The 23,966-nt window shown below is 36.6% G+C and overlaps 1 protein-coding gene across 1 annotated transcript in view; it reads left to right on the top strand.

Moving 5' to 3' along the window:
• Positions 1 to 656: 656 nt before the first annotated feature.
• The window catches only part of NEBL (nebulette), a gene marked incomplete at its 5' end in the record, with an annotated part of 44,954 nt that continues 21,644 nt past the window's right edge, over positions 657 to 23,966 (top strand). Inside the window, 13 exon segments of the mRNA XM_009083893.1 lie at positions 657 to 767; positions 2,607 to 2,717; positions 3,388 to 3,498; positions 3,749 to 3,856; positions 4,333 to 4,437; positions 7,429 to 7,521; positions 10,629 to 10,721; positions 11,102 to 11,185; positions 13,138 to 13,230; positions 15,500 to 15,604; positions 16,767 to 16,938; positions 21,195 to 21,287; positions 22,164 to 22,292. Coding sequence (XP_009082141.1) covers positions 657 to 767; positions 2,607 to 2,717; positions 3,388 to 3,498; positions 3,749 to 3,856; positions 4,333 to 4,437; positions 7,429 to 7,521; positions 10,629 to 10,721; positions 11,102 to 11,185; positions 13,138 to 13,230; positions 15,500 to 15,604; positions 16,767 to 16,938; positions 21,195 to 21,287; positions 22,164 to 22,292 — 1,408 coding nt within the window.

Genomic DNA, 23,966 nt, shown 5'->3' on the forward strand with positions numbered 1-23,966 from the left:
AAGATCTTGAACATCAGTAGGCTTCTATCAGCTCTGTAGGAGCTGGGAAGAGGATAAAGAACAAAATGTCTGTGGACAGGTTCTCATGTGCCTTGAATTTTATACTGAACATTTGAGTACTCTGGAGGCTGCAGTTGCTGAATGTTAATAGATCATATCAGTGCAGTGTCTGAGAGGCATAGGAGTGATATGGTAGGAATATTGCTTCTACATTCTAATTTATCAAGCAGTTGTTTTAACAGGTCCTAGTATGGTGTTCAGGGAATCCATCCTGATTGGGATGCCATTAGTGGATGAGAGGTAAAAACTGAAGCACAGCATATATTGGTCTGTAAAAAGAAAATGCTACTGCAGCTAAAATGTCTGTCCAGAGGCAGTCAAGGCCCCTAAACAGTGTTCTAGTGCTGTATAGGAGAGGGTTGGTTTTAAAGAGCACAAAAAATATATCAGGACATTAAAACCTTTTCACTTTTTCAACATTGTACCTTTTGATTTCACAATTTCCAATTCTAACTCTGAAATCTGTACTTCAGCTAATTCATATTTCATAGAAATTTCAAAGAGACTCTTCAGACATTTAATAAGTGGCATTTCTTTTCAAGATCTTGCACACAATATTAAGGGGAGAAATCTTTTTTTTTTTTTTTAATCTTTAGAAAGAGTATAGAAAAGATTTGGAAGAAGGGATGAAAGGAAAAGGAATGACAGTGTTTGAAGATACACCAGACTTGATTAGAGTGAAAAATGCAGCTCAGATACTAAATGAGGTATGTTATGCTGGTCAACATTACTGATATCACAGAATGTTCCCTCTTTATGTTGAACTCAGCTGAAGATCCTCCTTTTTTAGTTTTGTTTTTACGTAATCTACAATGAAATATGTAAGTATTGAAACTAAGGCTATTTCTGTTTTGCTTTAAAAATATAGAAAAGCTTTGGACAAAAAAGGACTCAGGCCAACTATTTCAGATTTTCAGGCAATTAAAAAGTCAGTGGAGATTGCTGGTGGGGTCAATAGATACAGCATTTAGAATGGATTTCTGAGCACAGGAGCTCTTCAGGGTGGTCTTCCAGAGAGCCAAGATATCTCTGTCAAGCAGCAGCAGGTCTGGATGGGTGTGGGAAGGGAAGAGGGAAGGCAAAGCTTTCTGCCCTTGGGGACTCATTACTTTAGAGTAACACATTTTTATTTTATATATGTGTATATTTTATATTCATCTAATATGTATATATGTAAATATATGTTTATTTGCACACATATATGTAGATTGCCATAAAATCCAGAGGGAATGCCATGCACTGCCACAAAGTGCTGGACTATGCAGCTGTAACTCCCAGGATTGGCTTTTCCTTGGTATTTTGCACAATCTGAAGCTAGGAGGAAACATCTGCCATCCCACGTTTACCGGAGAGGAATTGAGGGATGATGTCTTCCCACAGGTTAACTTTGGAAAAAAAATGTGATTTGCAAAGTAGAGAGTTGTTTTGTGACATTTATTTCCACATCAGGGTGAGACAGATGGAAGACCAAAAATCTTTTTGCTCTTGTTCTTATAAATGATCAGACCATTGCATTGAGTTGAAAGATATTTCTTTTTTTCTAACTAATGTATGACCTAAAAATAATTAACAAACAAGAAAAGTAAGGAGTATGTATTTATTTTGAAATAAAAATTTTCCACAGGCAATGTTGAACTGGAATAGGAAAAGAGTGATTACTACTATAGTAGCAGAATAGCACTGACTGAGAATATTTTAATTTTTTATGTAAAAAAGAGAACAACTATTGTATGCAATGTTTCAGTATTACATTTTAATACAATTTGTTGATGAATGAGAAATACATCCTTGCTTGGATAAGCAGAAGATGGAATATTCATTTTGTTTCCAGGTTATTGGTTATTTATAATTTATGTTGTGAGGAAAAAGCAGCAATCATGGATGAGTACTGCCACTTGCCTAATGGCTATGGTTCAGGAAAGACCTATTAAATGAATAAATTACAACTTCCTGCTCTGAAAGTTCACTGGAAGCAATTCTGTATGGTATTAAATTTCTAACATGTGGTCTTTTCATAAATAAAATATTTTCTTAAAAGTAAAATGTGTTTCAATTAGGCTGGCACCAAGTCCCTTATTACACTATGTTCTGCAGGGCTGAACTTCCCCTTTACTTCAGAGGATAATTGTAGCAAGCTGTATGAACTGATTTCCTCCCACATTAGAAATTCAGTGGTAGAGGTTTGTACATTCAGTGAATATCTTCTAAAAGTTTTCCTCCTGTAGTTTGCAGTTTTCTCCTCCGGTTTTTCTGCCAAGAGTCTTGAAAGTGTTGTGACTCTTAACTTGAGACTTTTGATTGACTCCAAATAGTTTTCTCCTCCTGTTTTTCTGCCAAAAGCTTACCAAGAGTCTTGAGAGTTGTGACTCTTAACTTGAGACTTTTGACAGTTTTCTCCTCCGGTTTTTCTGCCAAGAGTCTTGAAAGTGTTGTGACTCTTAACTTGAGACTTTTGATTGACTCCAAATCTTATATTCTTGTGCAAAAATATCTACGTGCAACTCTCTGGATACTGTGAATATAATGTATAAGTTTTGTCTTCACAGAGACAATACAAGAAAGACCTGGAAACTGAAATCAAAGGGAAGGGCATGGACGTTGGTCCAGATACGCCGGAGATAAGACGAGCCAAGAAAGCTTCTGAAATTGCAAGCATGGTCAGTACCATATCAGGTGCAAGTTTTCCATTTGACAGAATGCAACAAATTATGTCACAAATTCCAGGGGGTGACCAGCCAAGGCAGCAGTGTTTCCACAGATTTCACCAAATAACTAATCAGTTCAGCCACACAGAGTCTGAAAGCTGCATAATCAGTGCATGGGGGAATGTTAAGACCTCCCAGAACTTTGACCTTTCCATTACCTTTTGAAGGTTGTGCTTGTTCCTTATGAGCCATGCCTGGCCTGGGATGTGTTTGATAGCTATGGGCCCTACTACTTTTAGGTCTAATTAGCTGTTTATTTAGTTAGGGCCAAATGACAAACAGAGTTAGAGAGATGTTGAAGCCTTATGATCCCAGTCTTGCAAAGCACAGCTGAGGGAAAATGTCTCATCTACCTGTGTCTGTGATTGTGGCTGCCCAAACTGCAAAGACATCTAGATGTGAAAGGCTACATCAGATTTGAAGCGAGTAGTCTTTTAAAGGAATTTTTTAACCAGTCAGCAGTTACAGTGTAGGTGTCACATGTATAGATTCTACAAAGCTAGTGCTGTTGAATCAATAGTTATTTGGTGTTTTATGTTCAGTGGAATTACACAGACTAAATTGGGAACAGTTTAAGAATTTAGCTATCAGACATGAGTATTTCCAATGCTATTCTTTTCAGAAAGAATACAAGAAAGACTTGGAGAATGAAATTAAAGGCAGGGGAATGGAAGTGAGCACAGATACCCTTGACATACAACGAGCTAGAAAAGCTTCTGAAATTGTCAGCCAGGTGAGTACAGAATGAATTGCTTTATTTGGAAGTAAAACACAATGAGATGTTAAAACCATAAAATCTTCTTGAACTGAACATTCTTAGGCTAAAAGAATTAAGCAGTGCACAATAAAACCAATAGATTAAAGAAATTGGAGACTTTGTTTTTAAAGTCTAGCCAGTACTATCAGAATAGCTTTGAAGACAGCATGTACAGACAACTGTAGTATTAGTTATGGGGGTTTATTCCCTTTTATTTGTTTTTCAGAAAGAATATAAAAAGGATCTGGAGACTGAAATTACAGGAAAAGGGATGCAAGTTGGCCCATATACTCCAGATATATGAGCCCAAAAGGCTTCAGAAATAGCAAGCCAGGTAGACATAGTTCAGAGGCTGAACATTTTAATTTTTTGTACCGAGTACTTGACATACATTGCTCAAAATACTTCTTCCCTAGCTCTGTAGATGCTTTCATACCCATAATAAATTAATTCATGTGTAGTAAAGCATCTTAACTGCCTGATTCTTATTTGTATTTAGGCCTGTTACACCATGTAAATTGAATTTAATTGTTTACATGTACCCATATGTCTTTTTGCATTACCTAGTGATACATTATATATATATCCTGACAGTGAAGAGGATATATAGATGAGGATATATGACATATATGCATATTATATCATTTTAGTGTGAGGGACAGACAATGCTAACAATGTCATGGTGGAGGCATGTTGAAATAAATACTGGACAGGGACAAGGAGGCTCAACAGCAATAAGCATCTTTTGTTGCAGTTTGGATATACTCAGCCCAAGAAAGCATGAATAGACATGAAAAAATTATTTTTCAGAAAATGTACAAAGATGAAGCAGAGAAGATGCTGTCTAACTATTCTGCTGTCCCAGATACTCCCGAGATGGAGAGGATAAGAAGTACTCAGAAAAACATCAGTTCAGTGAGTAATAGTTCTTCCCTCTTTGCTTGTAGCTTTTCAGATGTTTTTCAGTTTAAATAGGCTCTCTTGAGCTGCAGCATGAAATAGGGAACTTATGAGTAAAAGTCTTTTGAACCATTTGCATAATTTTCCTGGCAACAGCTGTATCACTCATTTCTTTCAGTAAAGAAATACCCAGCTTTTCTAGGTGTGACACTGTTGTTTTGAATTTCTAAACCACTTCTACCACCTTGCCAACCCACAGTTATTTTTAAATGAAGATTTTTTTTTCTTTCTCCATTAAGTCTCAGGAAGCACTTTATTTAAAAGGGAAAACAAATCTAAGGCTTCTTACTGTGCATATAAGATTTTTCATCTGTTTCGTATCATATGTACCAAACATAAGATTTGGGTATAAAATTAAAACAGATCAGGTTTCATAAATATATATCTAATGATTTTATGTTACACTGGGTATATTTTTAAATTTCATGCTAGATTTAAGCTTCAGTTTATCCCTAATATAAATGATGAGCTTAGATTTCTAAAAGTGCCAAGTTTGGGATGTATTAAGTTCCACTTTCTTTTTGAGCCCATTAATTCTGCTGTTTGTAATTCTGCCTTTGCTTGCCATGTAACAGAGAAGAGGAGTAAATCTAACCTCCAGAACAGAAGGCAAGTTAGTGGCAGGTTTTTTTATGGTAGACTAAGTAATATTAATAAAACCAATATTTTGAGGGAAAGGAATACAAGTCACTTATATATTTTAGCATTATCTGACCCAGATGATGTTTAACTTAGAGATATCCTCAGCTTAGCCAACTCTAAGAAGAACCAGCTCAGTTTCTCTCTGAGGTGTTTGCCTGAGCTATTCTGCACAGCTGAGGCTTCAGCAGAGGAGTAAGATTCTAGCCATTAACCTGCTTTTTTTCTTCCTTTGGACGAGGACAACTGAAAGCTGCATCTTTCTCATAGGAGCTCTGGACGGGCCCATTGGCCCAATCTTGTTGCTCATCATGTGTTGTCTCCTGGTTTTGACTGGTGTCTGTGCATGGTGTGATGGTGATGATCACCATTTCTCGTGTCACTGGTATGCTAACACTCTATGCTGAAACTCCCAGTAACAGAGGGGATCCAAGCTGACCTGGATCCAGCCTTTGGCAGCTTTGGGTGAAGACCTCAGATAGGTCAGTGGGTCTGGCAGTGCAGACTCACCAACAGTTAGGCACCTTCCACCACTGCAGCTTGGGCAAGGCTTGGGCACATCTGAACCTCCTGCAGCCCCGCGGGGAGTTTGGGCCTTCAGTGCCAAGGCTGACAATTGTCCTCTTGGTTAGTGTAGCAGAGAATAGGTAATAAAATGTTTTGTCTTTGAGGCAATTTTTATTTGCTTTATTTTGTGATTGATTTTTCTGTTTCTGAACGGGATCCTCCAAATGCTGGAAAGCAGTTTATAGCTGTGATGGAATTATATTTTTTTCTGTTTGTTTTAATTTTTCAACTTTCTGTGAAATTTAGGTGACAAAGGTAAGTTACTTTTTACTGTGTTAAGATATATTTGGGAGCAGTCTCAACAAAAAAAATAAAAATTATGATCCCTAATAGTTTTTATTTTTTTTTCTCTCAAGTATTTTCCTGCCTTAAGGGACAAAAAAAGTGACTTGCTCTACAGATAAGATCATTGCTGCTTTTAGCTCACTAGCTCATTTGGCAGATGATTTACAATAGGCTATTTACTGCACAGTCATTTCTTTCATAGAAGAATTCCTGTCTCCCACATATCTTGCCAATCCCTCCTTGGTAGAGGAGAAAAGTATATTTGAGTTCAGTCTACAGTATGAATCTTTCTACCTGACCTGTTGGTGCAAAAGAGTTTTCAAGTTCTTGCTCATAAACTGTCTCTCTTCTTACATGCTAAAAGAAAATTCTACGTTGTTAAAGGTTTTCTGAATATTAAAAAAATTACTTTTGTACATTAGTTCTCCTCTAGGATATTTGGCAGGAGTATTCACCCTAGGTTACAGAGGACTTCAAGGATGTCGGAGAAATTAATCAAGAATGAAGTTTTTATTGTTTAAGGTTTATTGATAGGAAAAGTTAAATAAATCTTGGTTTAAGAAAGACAGAAAGAAATGCAGGATCAGACTTGTTTTTTACACTACCAGCCTGGAAATACTTACTGGAATGGCAACATCTGTGACACCAAATACTGAAATTCCAGTCAAACTTCTTTTAGAGTTTTGCAGCATGAACTGATGCACGATGGTTATTTAAGTTATAGCTACACTTGGAATTTGTAGTTATTTGCTGTCTCTTTCAGTAACTTTGAATGATTGATTCTACAGATGCACTTTGTGTTTTATCCTTTAATGAAACAATTGAAATAGAGAGGAGAATTATATAAACAGCATGTGTATCTTTTCAGAAATGAGCTTTGTTTTGAGATGCAGTCCTCAGCTTTCTGGCTTGAACCCAGAAGTCAAAAATTGCATGACTTGGATTGTAGCTCTGGTTGTTTTGGTTGTTTTGTCATGAGCATGTCGATTTTCTAGTTCATTAAATTCGAAATAATAGTAATATCTGTTCACTTTTTGCAGTATTTTAAGATCTAAAGATTTAAAAAACCCAAATCAAGTCTTGCATATACACCCACATTCAATTACATTGAAATGAATGAAATTACTCAAGCATAAAGTTGCATTTATAAAAGTTTATAGATGATGATAAAAATTTTAAAGCTATTTCAAAAGTTAAAACTCTCATTACAAATACTTAGAAATGCTGAGGTCAATCTAAAGGATGCCAGTGTATTATCTGGGTTACAGCTGAAACCAATGTTATCATAGTTATTGATAATTGCTCTGATTAATGAAAAATTAAAGTATTTGCTTTCTTAGCAAGATTTATAGTCAGACCAATTGGGGAGTTGGAAAATTGCCCAGCCCTTTTATGAGAACTTGTACTTGCATTGCTAACAGTCTCATAATTACCTTTTCTTCTGGGGAAATGAAGGTGTTTTATAAGAAGGAAGTAGGAGCAGGCACAGCTGTAAAAGAGACTCCAGAGATTGAAAGAGTAAAGAAAAATCAACAGAATATTAGTTCGGTAAGTGCTATTAACATTAATTATTCTTATATAAGTAAATGATGGACAGGTTTTTTTCAGCTTGTTCACTGAAAATTATACATTTTCATATCACACATCTCAATCAAATAGTACTGCACTGGATTTTGGATATAGAGCTCCATTCTAGTAGAGCTAGAGCTCATCTGTAGTATAGTTTTTCTATGTCCAAAGGTATATTTTCAAATTGAAACATTATGAAAAACAGGAAAAACTTTAAATATTTAAGGAAAATGTTTTGTCTTTGAAGGGTGAGAAACATGAGATGTATTTCCCAATATCACAGACTGAACAACAGTTGTATTTGCAGTTTAGAAAAATACCATATGACAAAAAAGAAAATCTGTAAAGCTCTGGTAGAGTCTGCATGTATTACATAGGAGTTGATAGAGTTTGCACTTCAAGAGGAGGAAAATTGTGTGCAGACTTGAGCTGGGTGAAAAGTGGAGTTTGTGGCTTTACATGCTGATTACAAGTTGATCTGAGGATCTGATAGGATTGTTTTGAATTGATGTTGTTTAGCTATGGTTTCCCAATGTCTTTGGCACTTTAATGGACAACTAAAAATAAAACATTAAAATGAGTGTTTTCTTCAAGTAGAACATTCTCTTCTGATAAATATGTGGCAAAACTTGGAAAAAAGCAGAAAAGTGACTGCCAAGCAAGAAAACCCTTGTAACTGCATTGTTCACTTGTTTGTTATATTTGCAGTGAACTCAACCAGGGTCATTTCTATGTTTGTGCTGTGACTGTTCTGATGATTAGATGCTTTTTTAAAAGTAAAGTTTGAAAGTAACTTATGGACATGACATTAGGTGATGTTTAAATATTATTTGAAATCCAAATCAGGGACTCTGGACAGCTGTTGGTAGTAGAATTTATGTGCTTACTGAGTAGTGTTAAACACTGCATTTCCCACCAATGTAAGGTCATGCAGTGTATTCCCATAAAATTTGAAAAGCTCATATTTTCCTTGGAATTTTTCTCTGCTCCATCCATCACTTTCTGTCTTGTCATTTGGAGTCACAGTGCAAGGTATCATGTGTCCTAAACCCTGAAACAGTGTTTGTGTTTGGGGAGCTGTTGGTTTACTTGATTTGAGAGTGGGTGTTTGCTTTTTTGAACTTTTGAATTTGTTTATTTGTTTGGGTTTTTTTTGGATTTCTAGTTACCACAGGTATTTATTTTGAGACTAGTCACACACATGCACACACACACTGAGGCTTATTAGCAATTTTTTCACAACACCTTTCAAAGTGAAATGGAAAAATAGTGTACAGTGTTCTAGCTGTTTTAGGAATCCTAAACAGTGGTGAAGAGGAGAAAATGAAAGGTCAATCAGTATGCTGGTAAAAACACTTGAACAAAAACATACCAAGAGAAACACAAAATGCAGTAGTGGTATGATGTAAATAGTGTGGCCTTTAACTTGGTATTTTATTGCATGTAGTGTACTTGAAATTACTTAAGTCTTGTATAATATTTATTAAAAGTGTAGAATGCCAAATTTAAAGGCAATATGCAAGAATGTTTCAAATTATATGTCAGTGAGAGGGATATTATATTGTGCAGTAAGAGGGAAATTATATTGTGTAATTTACAGGAGTCCCAAAGGAAGAGTAAATTACACCAATTTTGAATCCATTAGATTTAAATATTTTACATTTATCTTTGAATTTAGCCAGAAGAACCTAGGACAGCTTTAAAACTATTTTCTGAGCTAAATGAAACTATGGAATGTAAAGCAAATTTGCACTGATAGAAACCCCAGAACACCAAACCAAAATAACACTCACTATACAACCAACTATGCAAAAAATCCATTAGATCATGTTCTGAAAGTGAACAGGTTCTTCCAGTTTACATATATAGGAGGCAGAGATCAGAATGATCTGCTTACAAATCCTTAAAAATAAGGTGGTGACAGCCAGGGAGGTTAAGCTGCTGTCACCTGTTGAGGTGATCGATCTGGAAGATGTGGCCTCCTGAACAGTTGAAGTCAAGATCTCACAGAACTTTCAGAAGAAGCAACAGAACCATGGACTGTGGCTGAATCTGAGCTGAGAAGCTATAAAGAACTAAGGATGTTTTAAAAACTTGTTTATATTGAGGGACAGGCAGGGCTGGACACAGCACTGGGAAGAAGGCATTCAGCAGAAGATTCTCTTTGTGGTTTTGTCTGAAATCCATGAGGAAAGCCCTGTGGTATGTCAGTCAATACAATAAAACTGGGGTCTGATTAAAACTGAAGTAATGGACATTTTAAAGCATTTTAAGGACTAGTAGCACTGACAATTCTTAAACTTACCTAATAGTCTCTATTAAAAGACCCTTTATTTTTTTTTCCAGTGCTATAGTATTTTTGCCAGTCCTAAACTGTCTGGACTGAAATTTTCCATTCCTGGTCTGTGCTTTGGGCTGGCTTGGTTTTATTTATAAATTTCAGCTTCCAAGTATGAGCTTAGGGAAAAACAAGTTTTGTCTGTGTTAAGAAATTGGGCACTCTCCAGAAGTACCATGTCTTGGAGAAGAGAGTTTAAAATGAAATATTGCAAAAGGAATAGTAAATATCTGACAGCATCTTCAGAGGCATTGTCCATCCAAATAGCTGCATTCTCAGTTATGTGTCTGCATGTGTCTTTAGAGAACTTGAATGAGACTCTGAAGTCATCCACCCTCTTAGGAACACATTTGAGAAATGTTGGGTTTCTGAAATGGACTGATAGACTCCGTAGGAAGACCAAGTAATTGTCAGAGTGTTGCAGGTCACCAAGTAGTGTATGCAGCATCCCAACTATCATGAGGATAGCCACAATCCCATGGGATATATATTCCTACCATAAGAATTTTAGGGCACTAGGCTTGTTCTATGCACTCTATGCTGCATTGCACCAAACAAGGTGCATTAGAGACCCGAGCAGCCTGGTCCAGAAATTAAGTACCATTGTTCCTTTTCAGGTCAATAGTGTTGATGGATGTAGTCTAGCTGTGCTGTATGTGTAAGGGAGTCATTAGAAACTGTTGTTGTGTTTTAGTGCCTGCCTGTATCTTCTTTAAGTTGCTAATATTTTAGAATATTTATTGTGCAGATTAAATACAAGGAAGAAATTCAGCATGCAACAGCGATTTCGGATCCACCTGAACTAAGGAGGGTTAAAGAAAACCAGAAGAACATTAGCAATGTGTGCCCCATTCTCATTGCTTGCATGCTTCTCTCTGCTGCATTAAATGTGTTTGTGTCTCAGTGAATATCTGTAGTGTTTGTGCTAGTTCCTGTTTGTCCACAAAGACTGATTTAATCATTTAATGGTAAAACAATAACTCCTTAGGCTTGTGCTTTGATTAACATCAATGAGAGTGAAGTTCTCCTGTTGAAGTATCAATTGTCTGTGTTTGAAACAGAAGAACTGCAAGAGGGTGAGTACTAAGTGTTGTGTGGGTGATTGTTAAGGAATGGTATTTTCCATCCAAATGCAGTGTGCTCTTTAATGATGTCTGACATGCTGTTGTACTTCTGTTACTTGGTATTCCTGTTGTAATATTTTTTTGCTATGTTTGCTAGGTTCAGTACAAAGAACAGCTCTGCAAAGCTACACCTGTGAGTGTCACCCCTGAGATGGAAAGAGTCAAGAGGAATCAAGAGAATGTCAGCATGGGAAGTTGCTCTCAGTTAATCCTCTGTATACTTTTTGGGTGCACAGGAGTACAAAGCTCTGTCTCCAGAAGCTGTGCCTTTTCTTTTGTTGGGTGGAAATTAATGTATTGGAATTCAAGTAATGGAATCACTTGAAAACCCTCTTTTAGGAAGCAATTGTGAAAAGGCATTGCTTGGTTTGGGAAATGGCACACGAAGCATCACATATTTGATTAAAGAAATGGCTGCAATGCTTTGAGATGTTATGTCTTGGATATTTGCAGGAAATCTTGACTGATTTTTTTTAACAGAAAAACCTCTTTCCAGTTATATTTGTAAAAAATTGGCTGCCAAAATATTTGCTGCTCAAACTTCTGCACTCTTTTCTGTCTCTTTCTGGTTCCTCAGTAGTCTTCCTATCAGAGTTTAGTATTTGGTAGCTGACATAAACCTCAGAAAGTCATAGGATTCCCAGGAGCACAGAGAAGAAAGCAAGGACTTTTGGAGCATGCTACTGCCTTACTGCATTGATGAAGTTGCACCCTGTTAATGATGAGTCTCCTCACTGGGAGCTGACATCAGCAATCATATTTCATGGGTCTACAAATAGCCACAGTGTTTTTCTAGGGTGTTTTCTGCCACCGTCCCCAGAATTAATTTAGATTTTAATTTACAGTTCTGTCCCTTTAACTTAAATCCCAGATTTTTGTTGATAAATCTAGCTCCCCTCAAATGCATTCTGTTTGAACAAACCTGTTTTCCCAAGTGATTCAAGCCTGTCTGTATAGTTTTTCTACTTGCATTATTGTTTAGCTTTCACCAATTTTTCTGTTGTGCAAATTTCATTGGAAAGTTTAAACTCTCTTCAGGTCACTGGATTAGTTTTGGGTGATGATTGTTTAACTTCAGTCATATCTAGAAACAATAATTCTTGAATAATCATTTTAACTTTACAAATATCAGTTTGCATGTTTGCTCCATTTGAATGCCTGCCATAATTTTTGGGTTGATGTAGATGTTAATTTTTTAATTGGAGTATACTGATGTGGACAGATCCAAACTATGTTGTGTGGGAAAAGAACTGCTTGACCATTACTGCCATAGTGCACTGCAGAATTATGAGCATAATGTATCTGCACAGTTATCTTTATCACACAAACCCAAGAGCTTATTGAAAAAAATGTTTTGTATGGACACATTTATTTAACATAAAACTATATGGATTGGCATAAATCTCTTGCCAGAATCTCTTACTAAATGACTTCCTAGCATTTGGGGCCAAGGTTAACATTACACTCATTGGTCTGTCCATGCCACATCCTATCCTTTATCTGCTTTAGCTGCTGATCTGCCCTTGAGTGTGCATTTGGTTAATGCATCACTGCTACAAGTGTATTTTGTTAAAAAGCAATAATGGGCTATTCCTACAGTACACTGAAATAAACACATTGTGAAATTTAGGCTGGATTCAATTGGCAGTTGTCTGATGTATTGCACCCTCTGTGTTTAATCAACTTTGGATATGTAGAGTATAAAATTTAAAACACAGGAGGTAACCTTATGGAATCTCTCTGTATTGACAAGTTATACATCTGCAGTGGACCTTGCTGAAATTCAGTTTGTTGTGTGCTCGGCTTGACCTTGCTGCATTATTTGTGGCTTAGCCCCATTTCAAATATGCGATATTTTTCTGTACAGCCAAGGACCAGTCTGGTAAATGTCAAGATGTTGTGTGCATATATGTGTATATATCCATACAAATGCATTAATCAGCAGCCTATACAGAAAGAAATTCAAGGTTATGTTTCTAAAATCAAGTTTTTTAAACTTTAATAGACTTCAAATGTATTTTAGCTTTTCAGTTGTTTCCTGGATGACCTTTTAAATCATGCATTTTAATGTAAAACAATGGGATATTACTTTAGCTGAAATAGTATGTACCATTTTGTTCTGTTAAATAATAGGTTCACTACAGAGAGCAACCTGGCAAAGCTACTGCTGTGAGTGTCACTCCTGAGATAGAGAGAGTCAGGAAGAATCAAGATAATATCAGCTCGGCAAGTTCTTTGAATCTTTTTGTCATTTAGATTTCCAGTCATTATAGAAATATAACATGGATATGCTTTTTCATTTAGATTTGATGTGTCAAAGGATTCCAACTCCATCATGCGCTGAATAGATTTTTTTTTATTCTCTGTGTATATACACTGCACATAAGTACAACAAAAATATTCACACTTGCCTGATTATTCTTGCAAAAAATGTATGTAGTGTTGGTGCCAGTGTTTTTTAAGGAGAGAGTCAGTAGAGGTCAGTCATTCATTCAAGAAGCTTTGTCTCTTGTTACTGAATTTTAGTTGCTAGATTGCAGGAGTAAATTACAGTAAAGAACAAAGGAAATGAGAATTTAACTCTAGTTCAAATTTCTTTTTGTTTGTGATTCAAAGCACAGAAGCATCCATTCCACTCTATGACATGCCACCAATATTAAAGCTGAGTTGTCCTAAATGGATCCTACTACTAAATAGTAAAGAGTAAAATAATATATATGTGTTGGCTATTATGCTGATAAAATTTAATTGCCACTGCAGTGGTGTAAGAAGCAGGAGATAATTCTAGTAAGGAGCAAGGAAGAAGTCAAAACAGCATGGTAAAGTAAAGGATCAGAACAATTGTGTTGTGGTCTGTATCCTCAATGCTGAAACATCAGGGATGAAGTTGCTGTGGATGGTAAATAGAAGAGATTTCATGCAGAACCACTGTGTCAGGATGGCAGAAGAGAATTAAGAGTAGTGAACACTTCAGAACTGAGTGTAGGAGTATAAAGTCAGGTAGGTTGGATTTGTCAGGGGATTTGTCTTAGGAAGAAGGAACAGAATCTGACATTGTAAGTACATATATCTTAAGTACATTCTTCAAATGATCATGAATATTTACCAAAGTCAATTCGTTTTCAGGTACACAGCTAAAAATAAGAGGAAAATTTCACAACCGTTCTAGAATTTTTTTAATTTATGAAAATGAAATACTTCTTTTCAAGTGACCCCTTCACTTTGTTTCTCAAGATTTACAGGGATAAATACTCCTCTATGTTAATGAGCAGTAGATTAAAACCAAGCTATGTTGACTGTAATTATTCTGTCCAGAAAATGCCTTATATTCAAACGCATATGTGGCTGAATATATTTGCTAGGAAAATTTATTGTTTAATTAAGATGGGTTTGAAGAATATGCAGTACCATATATTTTTGTTTCTCTGTACATTGCTTCAAATTTACTTATGAAACATAGACACTGACTCGTATTTTCATACATGTGTTTTCTTAGTTAATATGCAATCTTAAGGAGTGTTAGTTTCAATGTGGTTTCTCTCATCACAAATGCATGAAATAGATTTGCACAACTGATTCAAGAGGTAATACTTTGAGTGTGAATACATAGATAAATCTAAAATATTTACTAACAGTGCACAGGTTACAATGCAATGTAGAAGCTAAGAGAAGCTGTTGGTAGAATTCAGTGAGCCAGAAGAAACCATAAGAGTACTCACTCTAGAGCCATTAAGTAGGACCAACTACTTTTAATATTTTAGAATTTTGAGTAGTTTATTTTCATATTAACAGATAATTAGCCTTGCATCTTTACTAGTCTGTAAAATGCCACAAAAGAAGCTCGTCAGGAGAAATGTGATGCAGGAGGTTCTGTACTTACTGATGCACAAAACACAGAGCCCAAATGTTTTTTTTGGAAACAGTGTATTCAGGTTTGTCCCAGACTTGTTGCTTTTGTGCTGCTAGTAGAGACTAGCTACCAAACAGGAGTGAGAAGACTTCCAAAGGATTAATCCAGTTGTAAGAGTTGAACTCCTTGAGGTTCTCAGCCAATCCTAGCCTGGAAGCAGACTAAGGTCAGACTCTGGGTTTGTCTGGGTAATGAGAAGGTAGCTCATCATCAGCCATACAAATATGTTTTAAAGATGTCCAGGTTACAGTGGTGTTTTCTTATTATTTATCTTATTTTTTTCAATCGATGAATAAATAATTTCACTTTTGTTATTTAAAGAGTCATGAATTTCAGCTTTCAGGTAAATACTTCTTTCTGTGTAAGTGATCAATGGAATAAACATGCCTTTTGGCCTTATCAATATGCTAGCTCATCTGCACCCTCTCTCTGAAATAATTTACTAGCAAATGAGTTTAAAGAAAGGAACAAGAAAACCTTTGGGCATTGTGATTTGGAAAGGGTTTACCATTGCATAGTGTGATTCTCACCATCCTTTTTACTGTAAACAAAAATTTCACCTGTGCTGTTGTTGTTGTTTTGCAGGTCAAGTACAGCAGTGATCAGAGGCAGATGAAAGGTAGACGTAGTGTGCTCCTAGACACACCTGAGCTAAGGCATGTCAAAGAAACACAAAACCACATCTCAATGGTAGGGTACTCTCTTCCTATAACTAGAGTATACTAAGGAATGGCACTTGACTTCCACTGGATTTTGCCTTCCATTAATATAGGTAACTAATGAAACTCTCTCCTGGAGTATGGAAGGAATATTTTCTTCTTACACCTGTTGAGGAAGTGTTTGCTAACTGCATATGACTGTAATGAACATTTTCAAAATACTAATAAACAGTTTTCTAACAGTTAAGTGTCTGTTCTTTTGGATTTTTTTTTTCTTTAAAAATGTACACGCCTCATTTGAGCATCATGATTTCACTGGATTAGGTGACACACTTCATCTTGTGCCTGTGCACGTTCCTGGTTTCTGCGTGACTTTGGTTCCTGGAATGAGTTGTTTTGTGTGCATTTGCTTGCGTGAGAATGTTTGTCAGTTTAATTCTTTGATGATTAAGGCTATTTAAAAAGTGAATATGCATAATCAGCAGTACTACCTTTATAACTCTTACTAATACTGGGGTTTTATTCCAATGCTTCATTCTGTAACACTTTCTACTCTAATGTCTTTGTTTTTCATTTATTTTGGTTTTGAACAGCAGGCTGTTTAGAATAACTGCTGTTTTTTCTAAAAAACCTGTGTTTAAAGTCAGCTGTCATATGATAAAATGTAAGAGCAAAAAAACCCCTTTTATATAAAACTGTGCATGCAGTCAAAATTCTCAGTGAATGAAAATACTTTAGTTCTTTAGAGTTCTTTAGAATTCTTCAGAGAGTTCTTTAGAGTTCTTTAGGATTACTACTGCTGGAACATTTTTAACTGACAGATGTTTTCTGCATCAATAGAAAGCTATCCTATCTTAGAGAAGAAGGGAATGGACCAGAAGACCTTCTGAGTTCAGGGCATTTGTGTCCTGTGTGACAGCAAGGTGATACTTTGCTGCTTGAGCTGGTGTCTAATACAGTGTAAATGGAAAAGAAATGCAAAAGTGCTAATAAAATATCAGGAAATCAAGCTAGGGAGATAGAAGACTTGGCTAGCTATCCAGCCTATCTCACATATGTAACAATTCCATTATGATGCAAACCCAAAGAATGTAAAAGCCTCATAAAACAAGCATGTATGCATTTCTGCATAGAATGACTCTTTGCTGTCAATTGCAGCTTGGGGAAAAATGTAACTCTTCTTGTTTTCCTAGGTAAAATACCATGAAGATTTTGAGAAGACAAAGGGCAGAGGCTTCACCCCAGTGGTAGATGATCCTATAACAGAGCGTGTACGGAAAAACACACAAATTGTGAGTGATGCAGCATATAAGGGTGTGCATCCACATATTGTTGAAATGGATAGAAGACCTGGAATAATTGTTGGTAAGTTATTAAATACTGTTGCTATTGAAAGCACTGTGGGAAAGCATCTGCTCATGTTCTCCAGATTTCCTTTTCACTCTTTTCTCAGCATGAAACTTGTATTGAACTACTGGTTCAATGCCAACTTTGAGTGAAATAACAATGGGAATGAATGGGAGATACATTACCATTTGCTCTGTAATTTTGAAAATAATATGGATAGTTGTTGCTATTACTTTCTATTTGAATTTTAACTCTTTACGGAAGGCCAAAATATCTGCAATAGTCTTCATTTTGCATAGAAGGAAGATGTTTGAAACTGTGCTTCTCCAAGATTTCAATGTTCAAATATTGCAGGCCAGTTTGACATTTCCCCTTCTGTCAGTTAACAATTTCTCCAGAGCTGCACATGCTTCATTCACCTCTTGCTTTAGAATTTCAGGCAGCTTCAAAAATAACTTAAGCTGTAATTCATCAATAACTTGTTAGATTTCTGGTAAGCCAAGCACTGGTGTTCAGAAATGATGTTCTAAAAGATGGTCTAAGATGAGACCAGGTGTTGAGAGAGTAGAATACACTTTAGATTACTATGTAAAGGCAGAGTATGACATGATGTTATTTGGTACATTTGAAAATCATGCGTAGTGATAGCAGCAAGGTTGACTAAGTTTACTCTAAAAAATCAGAGAAATTGCAGGTGAAATGGACTAATTGGTGGATCATATAATCCATCCTCCTGCCTAAAGCAGTTGCTTTTTCCATCTTTTCCTTAAAGTGTCCAAATGACTCTCCCTCACATAAAGAAGTGTATTTCTTTACTTTTGTGTAGCTGCCTTTTACATGTCTCTAGCTACAGCCTGATGTCAGAGAGGATTTCCCAAAATGAGTGTTTAGAGAGCTCTGCCTGGGGTAGGCACTGATAGTCTGAAGACCATGGAAGTCTCAAAGGATCATTCTGGATCTTCTGAACAACAGCTTGTTCAGAAAATCATTATATGTAGAGATCCAAGCACTTAAACACACTTCCATGGCTAGAAGTGATGTGGCCAAAGCAAAAAAGTCCTGCAACTTTGCAGTGTAATATACAGTTGGCAATATGCTGTTTAGTGCATGCTTCAAACCTCCTACTCTGTGCTGCATGTCCACAAAACATCATAAATAGTACAATTATTTAAAGGAAAAAGGCCATGACAAACCTGTGATATTTTAGCTAATACTTTTTCAGAGTGAACTGCAATTATAATATCTACTTGTTTAAAAAGAAGCAGTGAGCTCCCTGCTCATGGAATGTCCTTGGCAGCTCAAAAGAAGACTGCAGACTGAAAAACACGATTATGACTGTCGTGAGTTTTTCCTAGCTGATAATTGTTCAGCTGGTTCAGAAAAATACCTCTGTGTTAGAGTCCATCTGGTTGACTTTTAATGTATTACTGGTGAAGTGGTAACTTGTTCAAATGCCTGATTGCTAAAATTAATGCCTCTACTTTTGCAAATAGGCACTAGTTTTAACTATGCTAGGGCCATCCTAAAACCATCAAGATAAATTGTTAGCTGAGCTTTGCATCTGTTACTAAAGAGGATCCACAATTCTCACATGAATATAAGGAAATTTTAAATTGGCAAAAGTTACCAGGGAGTTAAATCTGATTTCTGTTATAAATTGCCAAGATTCTGATTCTCTGTTATTTCAGATTACAGAGATGGATAAAATCAATACAAATCAAGCTCTGGTGCTGCTATGAAGCCATACTTACTATATTTTTACTTACTAAGGCATGATCAAGCAGGAAAAGTTGGGCATTCAGCTGTTCCCCCACCCCTTTCATGCCTGTCAGTGCTTTATGTAGTTACATAATTTATCACTGCTAGGACTAACACATAGTTTATCAAAATATTTTGTGTTGGCTTTTATTCTTCTTGTCAAGAAGGAGTTAGCACCACACCTCACCTTCTGGGAGTTGTGGTTGATAATGTATAATGTAGATACACTGAATGTATTTTAAAGCCATGGGATTTATTTTATTAGCTCTGTCTGTTCTTTCCATTGTATCTAGGCTATTAATCATTTGAAACACAGCATATCTGGGGTCCTCACAGTCCTACTTTAGCTGCCAACCCATTATTTAGCTTGGTACCACTCAAACCAGCAAAAGAACCAAGTTGGGAAGAGAAATTTTTTCCCCACTTCCACTGCATTGAGAAAATGTTGCAGGCAGGTCTGCCTAAGAAGCAAACCCCTAGTGAAAAGGTGTGATCTGGTTGATTTGTGCTTTGAACGATTGTATTTTATGTCAAAGTTTTATTTGAAACTGGTTTGGAGAGATTAAGTGATTCTTTTATTTTAGACACAGCAGATACCACACAATCATTTAGATTGGAAAAGACATTTAAGATCATCAAGTCCAACTGTTAACCTAGCACTGCCAAGCCCACCACTAAACCATGGCCCCAAGCACCACGTCTGCACACCTGTTAAATACCCCTAGGGATGGGGACTCAACCATTTCCCTGGGCAGCCTCTTCCTGTGCTTGATAAACCTTTTGGTGAAAACTCTTCTCCTGATATCCAATCTAAACCTTCCCTGGCACAACTTGGTGTCATTTTCTCTTGTCCTGTAACTTGTTACCTGGGAGAAGAGATCAACCTCCACTTTACTACAACCTCCTTTCAGGTAGTTGTAGAGCATGATAAGGCTCAGCTGAGCCTCCTTTTCTCCATGCTAAACACCCCCAGCTCCCTCAGCCACTCCTCACCAGACTTGTGCTTCAGACCCTTCACCAGTTTCATTGCCCCCCTCTGTACACACTTCACCCCTATATCTTTTCTGTAGTAAGGGCCCCAAAACTGAACCCAGGATTTGAGGTGTGGCCTCAGCAGTGCAGAGTACAGAGGAACAATCACTGCCCCTAGTCTTACTGGCCACACTCTTTTTGATACAGGCCAGAATGCATTTTGCCTTCTTGGCCACATGGGCACACTGCTGGTTTGTGTTCAGCCACTATTGACCGACACTCCCAGGTCCTTTTCCACTGAGCAGATTTCTAGCCATTCGTCACCCACCCTGTAGCACTGCATGGAGTTGTTGTGACTCAAGTGCAGCACTTGGCATTGCACCTTGTTGAACCTCATACCTTTTACCTTGACCTATCAATCCAGCCTGTCCACATCCCTCTGTAGAGCCTTCTTACCCTCCAGACTTGTGCCCATATAAATTGTATATATTAGGCTGATGTGAGTAGATCAAGGATTTGCACTGTATCTGCCTCTGCATTTATTATAAGCCTCCTCTTAAGCTATACATTGCTGTAATTACTAGTTAAAAGTTTATTAAAACGTGGTTCAATCTATGTTTGCTTTTCTGCTGTGATTTCAACTTAAAGACTGATACGAAATGAATTATTTCTTATGTAGTCTTTTTTCTTTTAATATCCTGCTGTGATGTGAATTTGAGAGATCTTAATGACATACAAGTATGAATTAAAGCTGAAGATCTTATGCTTAATACTGTTACTGAATCCATACATTGAATTCCAGAAATACTTCTCAGCAATGTGGTAGTGGATCAACAGAAAGTCTGTGTCCCAGGAAGCTTAGTTATTTGGAAGATAATTGCTAGTTAAGGTCAAGAGTGGGCTTCGTTTTACCCAACTGTAGGTGTCTACAATGTAGATTTCTACAGCTGAACTAGTTGCCTTATCCATTTTTAGTATTAATTAAGAAAGATGGATACTTTTGAGTTTATACGAATTGGGCAATTAATAGAAATTTATTTTGGATAAGATGAATCATTCCCCTGGTTCTGGTTATTAGGCTGACATGATCTCTCCTGTCTGCAAAGGAAGGTCTGTAAGTGCCTTTGTCAGCTGTAGAGTTGTGTCCTGCCAGCTGTCAGTTATAGGGTTATATATGGCAGCACCTTCATGGGGTAAGGATGCTGTTGGTGAAGTGAGGAAACAGTTTTGTAGCTCTGATGATTTTGGTTCTGCTGCTGGAAAAGAACTGCTGGTATTTGATACTCATATCTCTTTACTTAGACTTAAGAAAATACTGTGGTCATGTTTAGAAAAGTTAAAAAATGGGAGCAAAAGTCTCCTTAAAATAATGTCGGTGCTTAAAATGAATGCAGAAAGTTGATGCTTTCCGATCCTTTCAGGTGAATATCTAGATATTTTGGTTAATTTCTAAAATTGATTGCTGGTTGTTAAAGGTCATTCCTTTCATGCTTTTACTTCCTTTGTTGTTTGTCTGTCTTATAATTTCTGTGATTTGGAAAAAGATCTTAAAGTTTGGCGCACAGATCCTGGCTCCATCTTCGACATTGACCCTCTGGAGGACAATATTCAGTCTAGGAGTCTGCATATGCTTTCTGGTATTGCTTATATCCTGACTTTACCCCAATTCAGCTTTTTATGCTTATGAAGCTAAGTTGATACAGTAAATTTTCAGGTCAATGTGCCAGCCATATGTTTTATAAGTGTGTTTTCATATATATTTATAACTGTAGTAGTTTTAAAGCAGTGTTTTATATGAACTTCAACTGTAATCACATGTGCAGATAAGAAATAGTGAAATAAATCTTATCCTAAACAAGTTATTCATACCACTTACAAGTAGCCAGTTAAGCATTGACCTACTTTTTCCTCAGCATAAGTAGAATTTTCCAATAGTTGGACCTCATAAAATTGCAGAGATATAGAAAGTGGCCTGTTTATGAAATTGATTTCTTTTCTATGCACATTTTGCTTATATGACATATATATTATGCTTTGTGCTATTATTTGCAACTCCAGGGTCTTTATAATTTAAGGGTAGATGGAAAAGGAGAGAAGGTAATGTAATAAGAGGCAGCAGTATTTTGGCTTTACAAGTTTATGGATTTTTTTCCCCTATAAAAGTGTTTCTTTTGAGTCTTTAATTTTGCATATGTGTTTTCTTTGCTACTGATATTGAAACTTCAGTGGGCCTGTGGCTGTCACATGGTTAAACTAGGGGGACAGCACAGCCGAATATTAATTAGTAAAACATAAGCACCATCATAATGAACTCTTAGTTTTATCAGATTTTGAAGCAAGCTTTGGAACTAATGGTGCTTGAAATGGGCGAAAACTATGAAGATGTTTCTAATTTTAATACCATCAGTGTATGAATTGGAATGTTAGCAGTGGTGGGGTTTATGTTGCTCCTTGTCTTTCCACTTCTGTCATCTATTTACTGTGATATTCTTTATTTCTTTCTACCTTTGTAGAAAGAGCAAGCCGTTACAGTAAGCAGTATTTCCGTTCTGCCAGTCTGGGAGATTATAAATCAGATGACTCTGACACGAACCCTACCTTTTCTTACTGCAGTGAGATAACAAGGCCATGTGATGAAGGAGGTATCCCTTATTCCCACACTTTTCACTAATGACACTCTTGCAGTGTGTTGAGACCTCACAGGCCTGTATTAACTCCATATCCTTGTGTAGGCACAAGTCATTAGAAGCTGTGTAAGCTATTGCCTGATTGATTAAGAAAGCAGAGCAAGATCTCGAGGCTGCACAGTTTCTTGCATGCCATATTGTTTAATTGTGATTTCTCTTTCACCATTTTGGTAACTCTGTCGGTCTGAAAGCCTCGTCAACTCCTATTTGCAGCGCTTAAAAGAATGTGTGTTGTGTTTTTGCAAAACATACATGAATCTGTTTTTATTTTTCTTTTGGATGACACAGTGTAACTGAATGAAATACGCCTCTAACCTGAACAAAGTAAATTTGCCTGGTGCTTTTTAGTGGGCAAATCAAGTATATCATGGTATTTTAGTGACCAAAGTGCTTCTTCCCAATATTCAACTGTGCAGGTGCTTGTGGCTCTCTATTTCCATTCTAAAAAAACCCACAAAAAAAACCAATGAATTTTATCAGCTGGCCACTGTCTCACATATACAAGTTTTCTCATGCTCTCAATGGTTTGAGAACCAGGGTTAACATTCAGATGGAAGCTTACATAGTCTGATATGAGAATACTTTGCTGAACCTGCATTCTCAGGTACAAACCCACATTGTCCATCTATCTGTTTGATGCCATAGATTAGAAGAAAATTTATAAAAATTATGAACAGGGGTCTAGTCATGCTAGTGGCATTACAGTGTGTACTAGACTTGACTGGTGACTTGTAAATATTCAGAAATGCTGCATTCTAAACAGATGTTTTTTTAAAATAGTGATTTCTACTTCTCAGTTGTGAAAGATGCATTGAGAAGGTTATCCAAATGGTTGCTAATTTATTTTTTTTAAGAAGGTGTAAGAGGAAAGATACTGCTACCATTTAGTTGCCTGGCATCATCAAAGCACCCATGAGAAGATTTTAAGGCCTCTTACTTGTAGACTGTTCCTGTTTGTGCTTAAGAAGGTGTTAGAGGAAGGATATTGCTACCATTTAGTTGCCTGGCATCATTAAAGCACCCATGAGAAGATTTTAAGGCATCTTACTTGTAGACTGTTCCTGTTTGTGTTCTCCCACTCACTGGAGTAATCTGCTGTTGTAGTGGTTAGTGCTTATGTTAGGTGCCATGTAAATACAGACAACCAGATCTGGTTAAGAATGTGTGAGGAAGAGGATGTTCAGACTGAAGAACTAACACTGAACAAAGAAAGTAATACACATCTTTGACAGAAATATGTTGCCTTACATCACGTCTGTCCATCTTTATTTGATATTTTAACTACATACCCAACTCTTTTGATTGATGCTAGCAATAATGCCAATCATGCTGGTTGTTATGTCTCTTCCTGTGATGATACAAAGTGGTCTTCACAGTCCAGTGCATATTGTCTGTCTCAAGCTGTTCTGATCTTTTTGGGGGCACTATTCCAAGCTATTTTAGCATTGCTTTGTCAACTTGATTTGATTTTTAACAGATATTTTTTATTACGTGCCATATTAAGAGTGGGAATTTGGCTTTATTTCCCTGGTTGTTTTGGCACTGGCAAGATTGCTTTTTGTGGCTCTATTTGAATCTATTGTTGTGGTGATGTGTTGAATAAATCCTTGCCAAGATCAACATATTTCA

The sequence above is a fragment of the Acanthisitta chloris genome, unplaced genomic scaffold (assembly GCF_000695815.1).
Source record: "Acanthisitta chloris isolate BGI_N310 unplaced genomic scaffold, ASM69581v1 scaffold4561, whole genome shotgun sequence".
NCBI lineage: Eukaryota > Metazoa > Chordata > Aves > Passeriformes > Acanthisittidae > Acanthisitta > Acanthisitta chloris.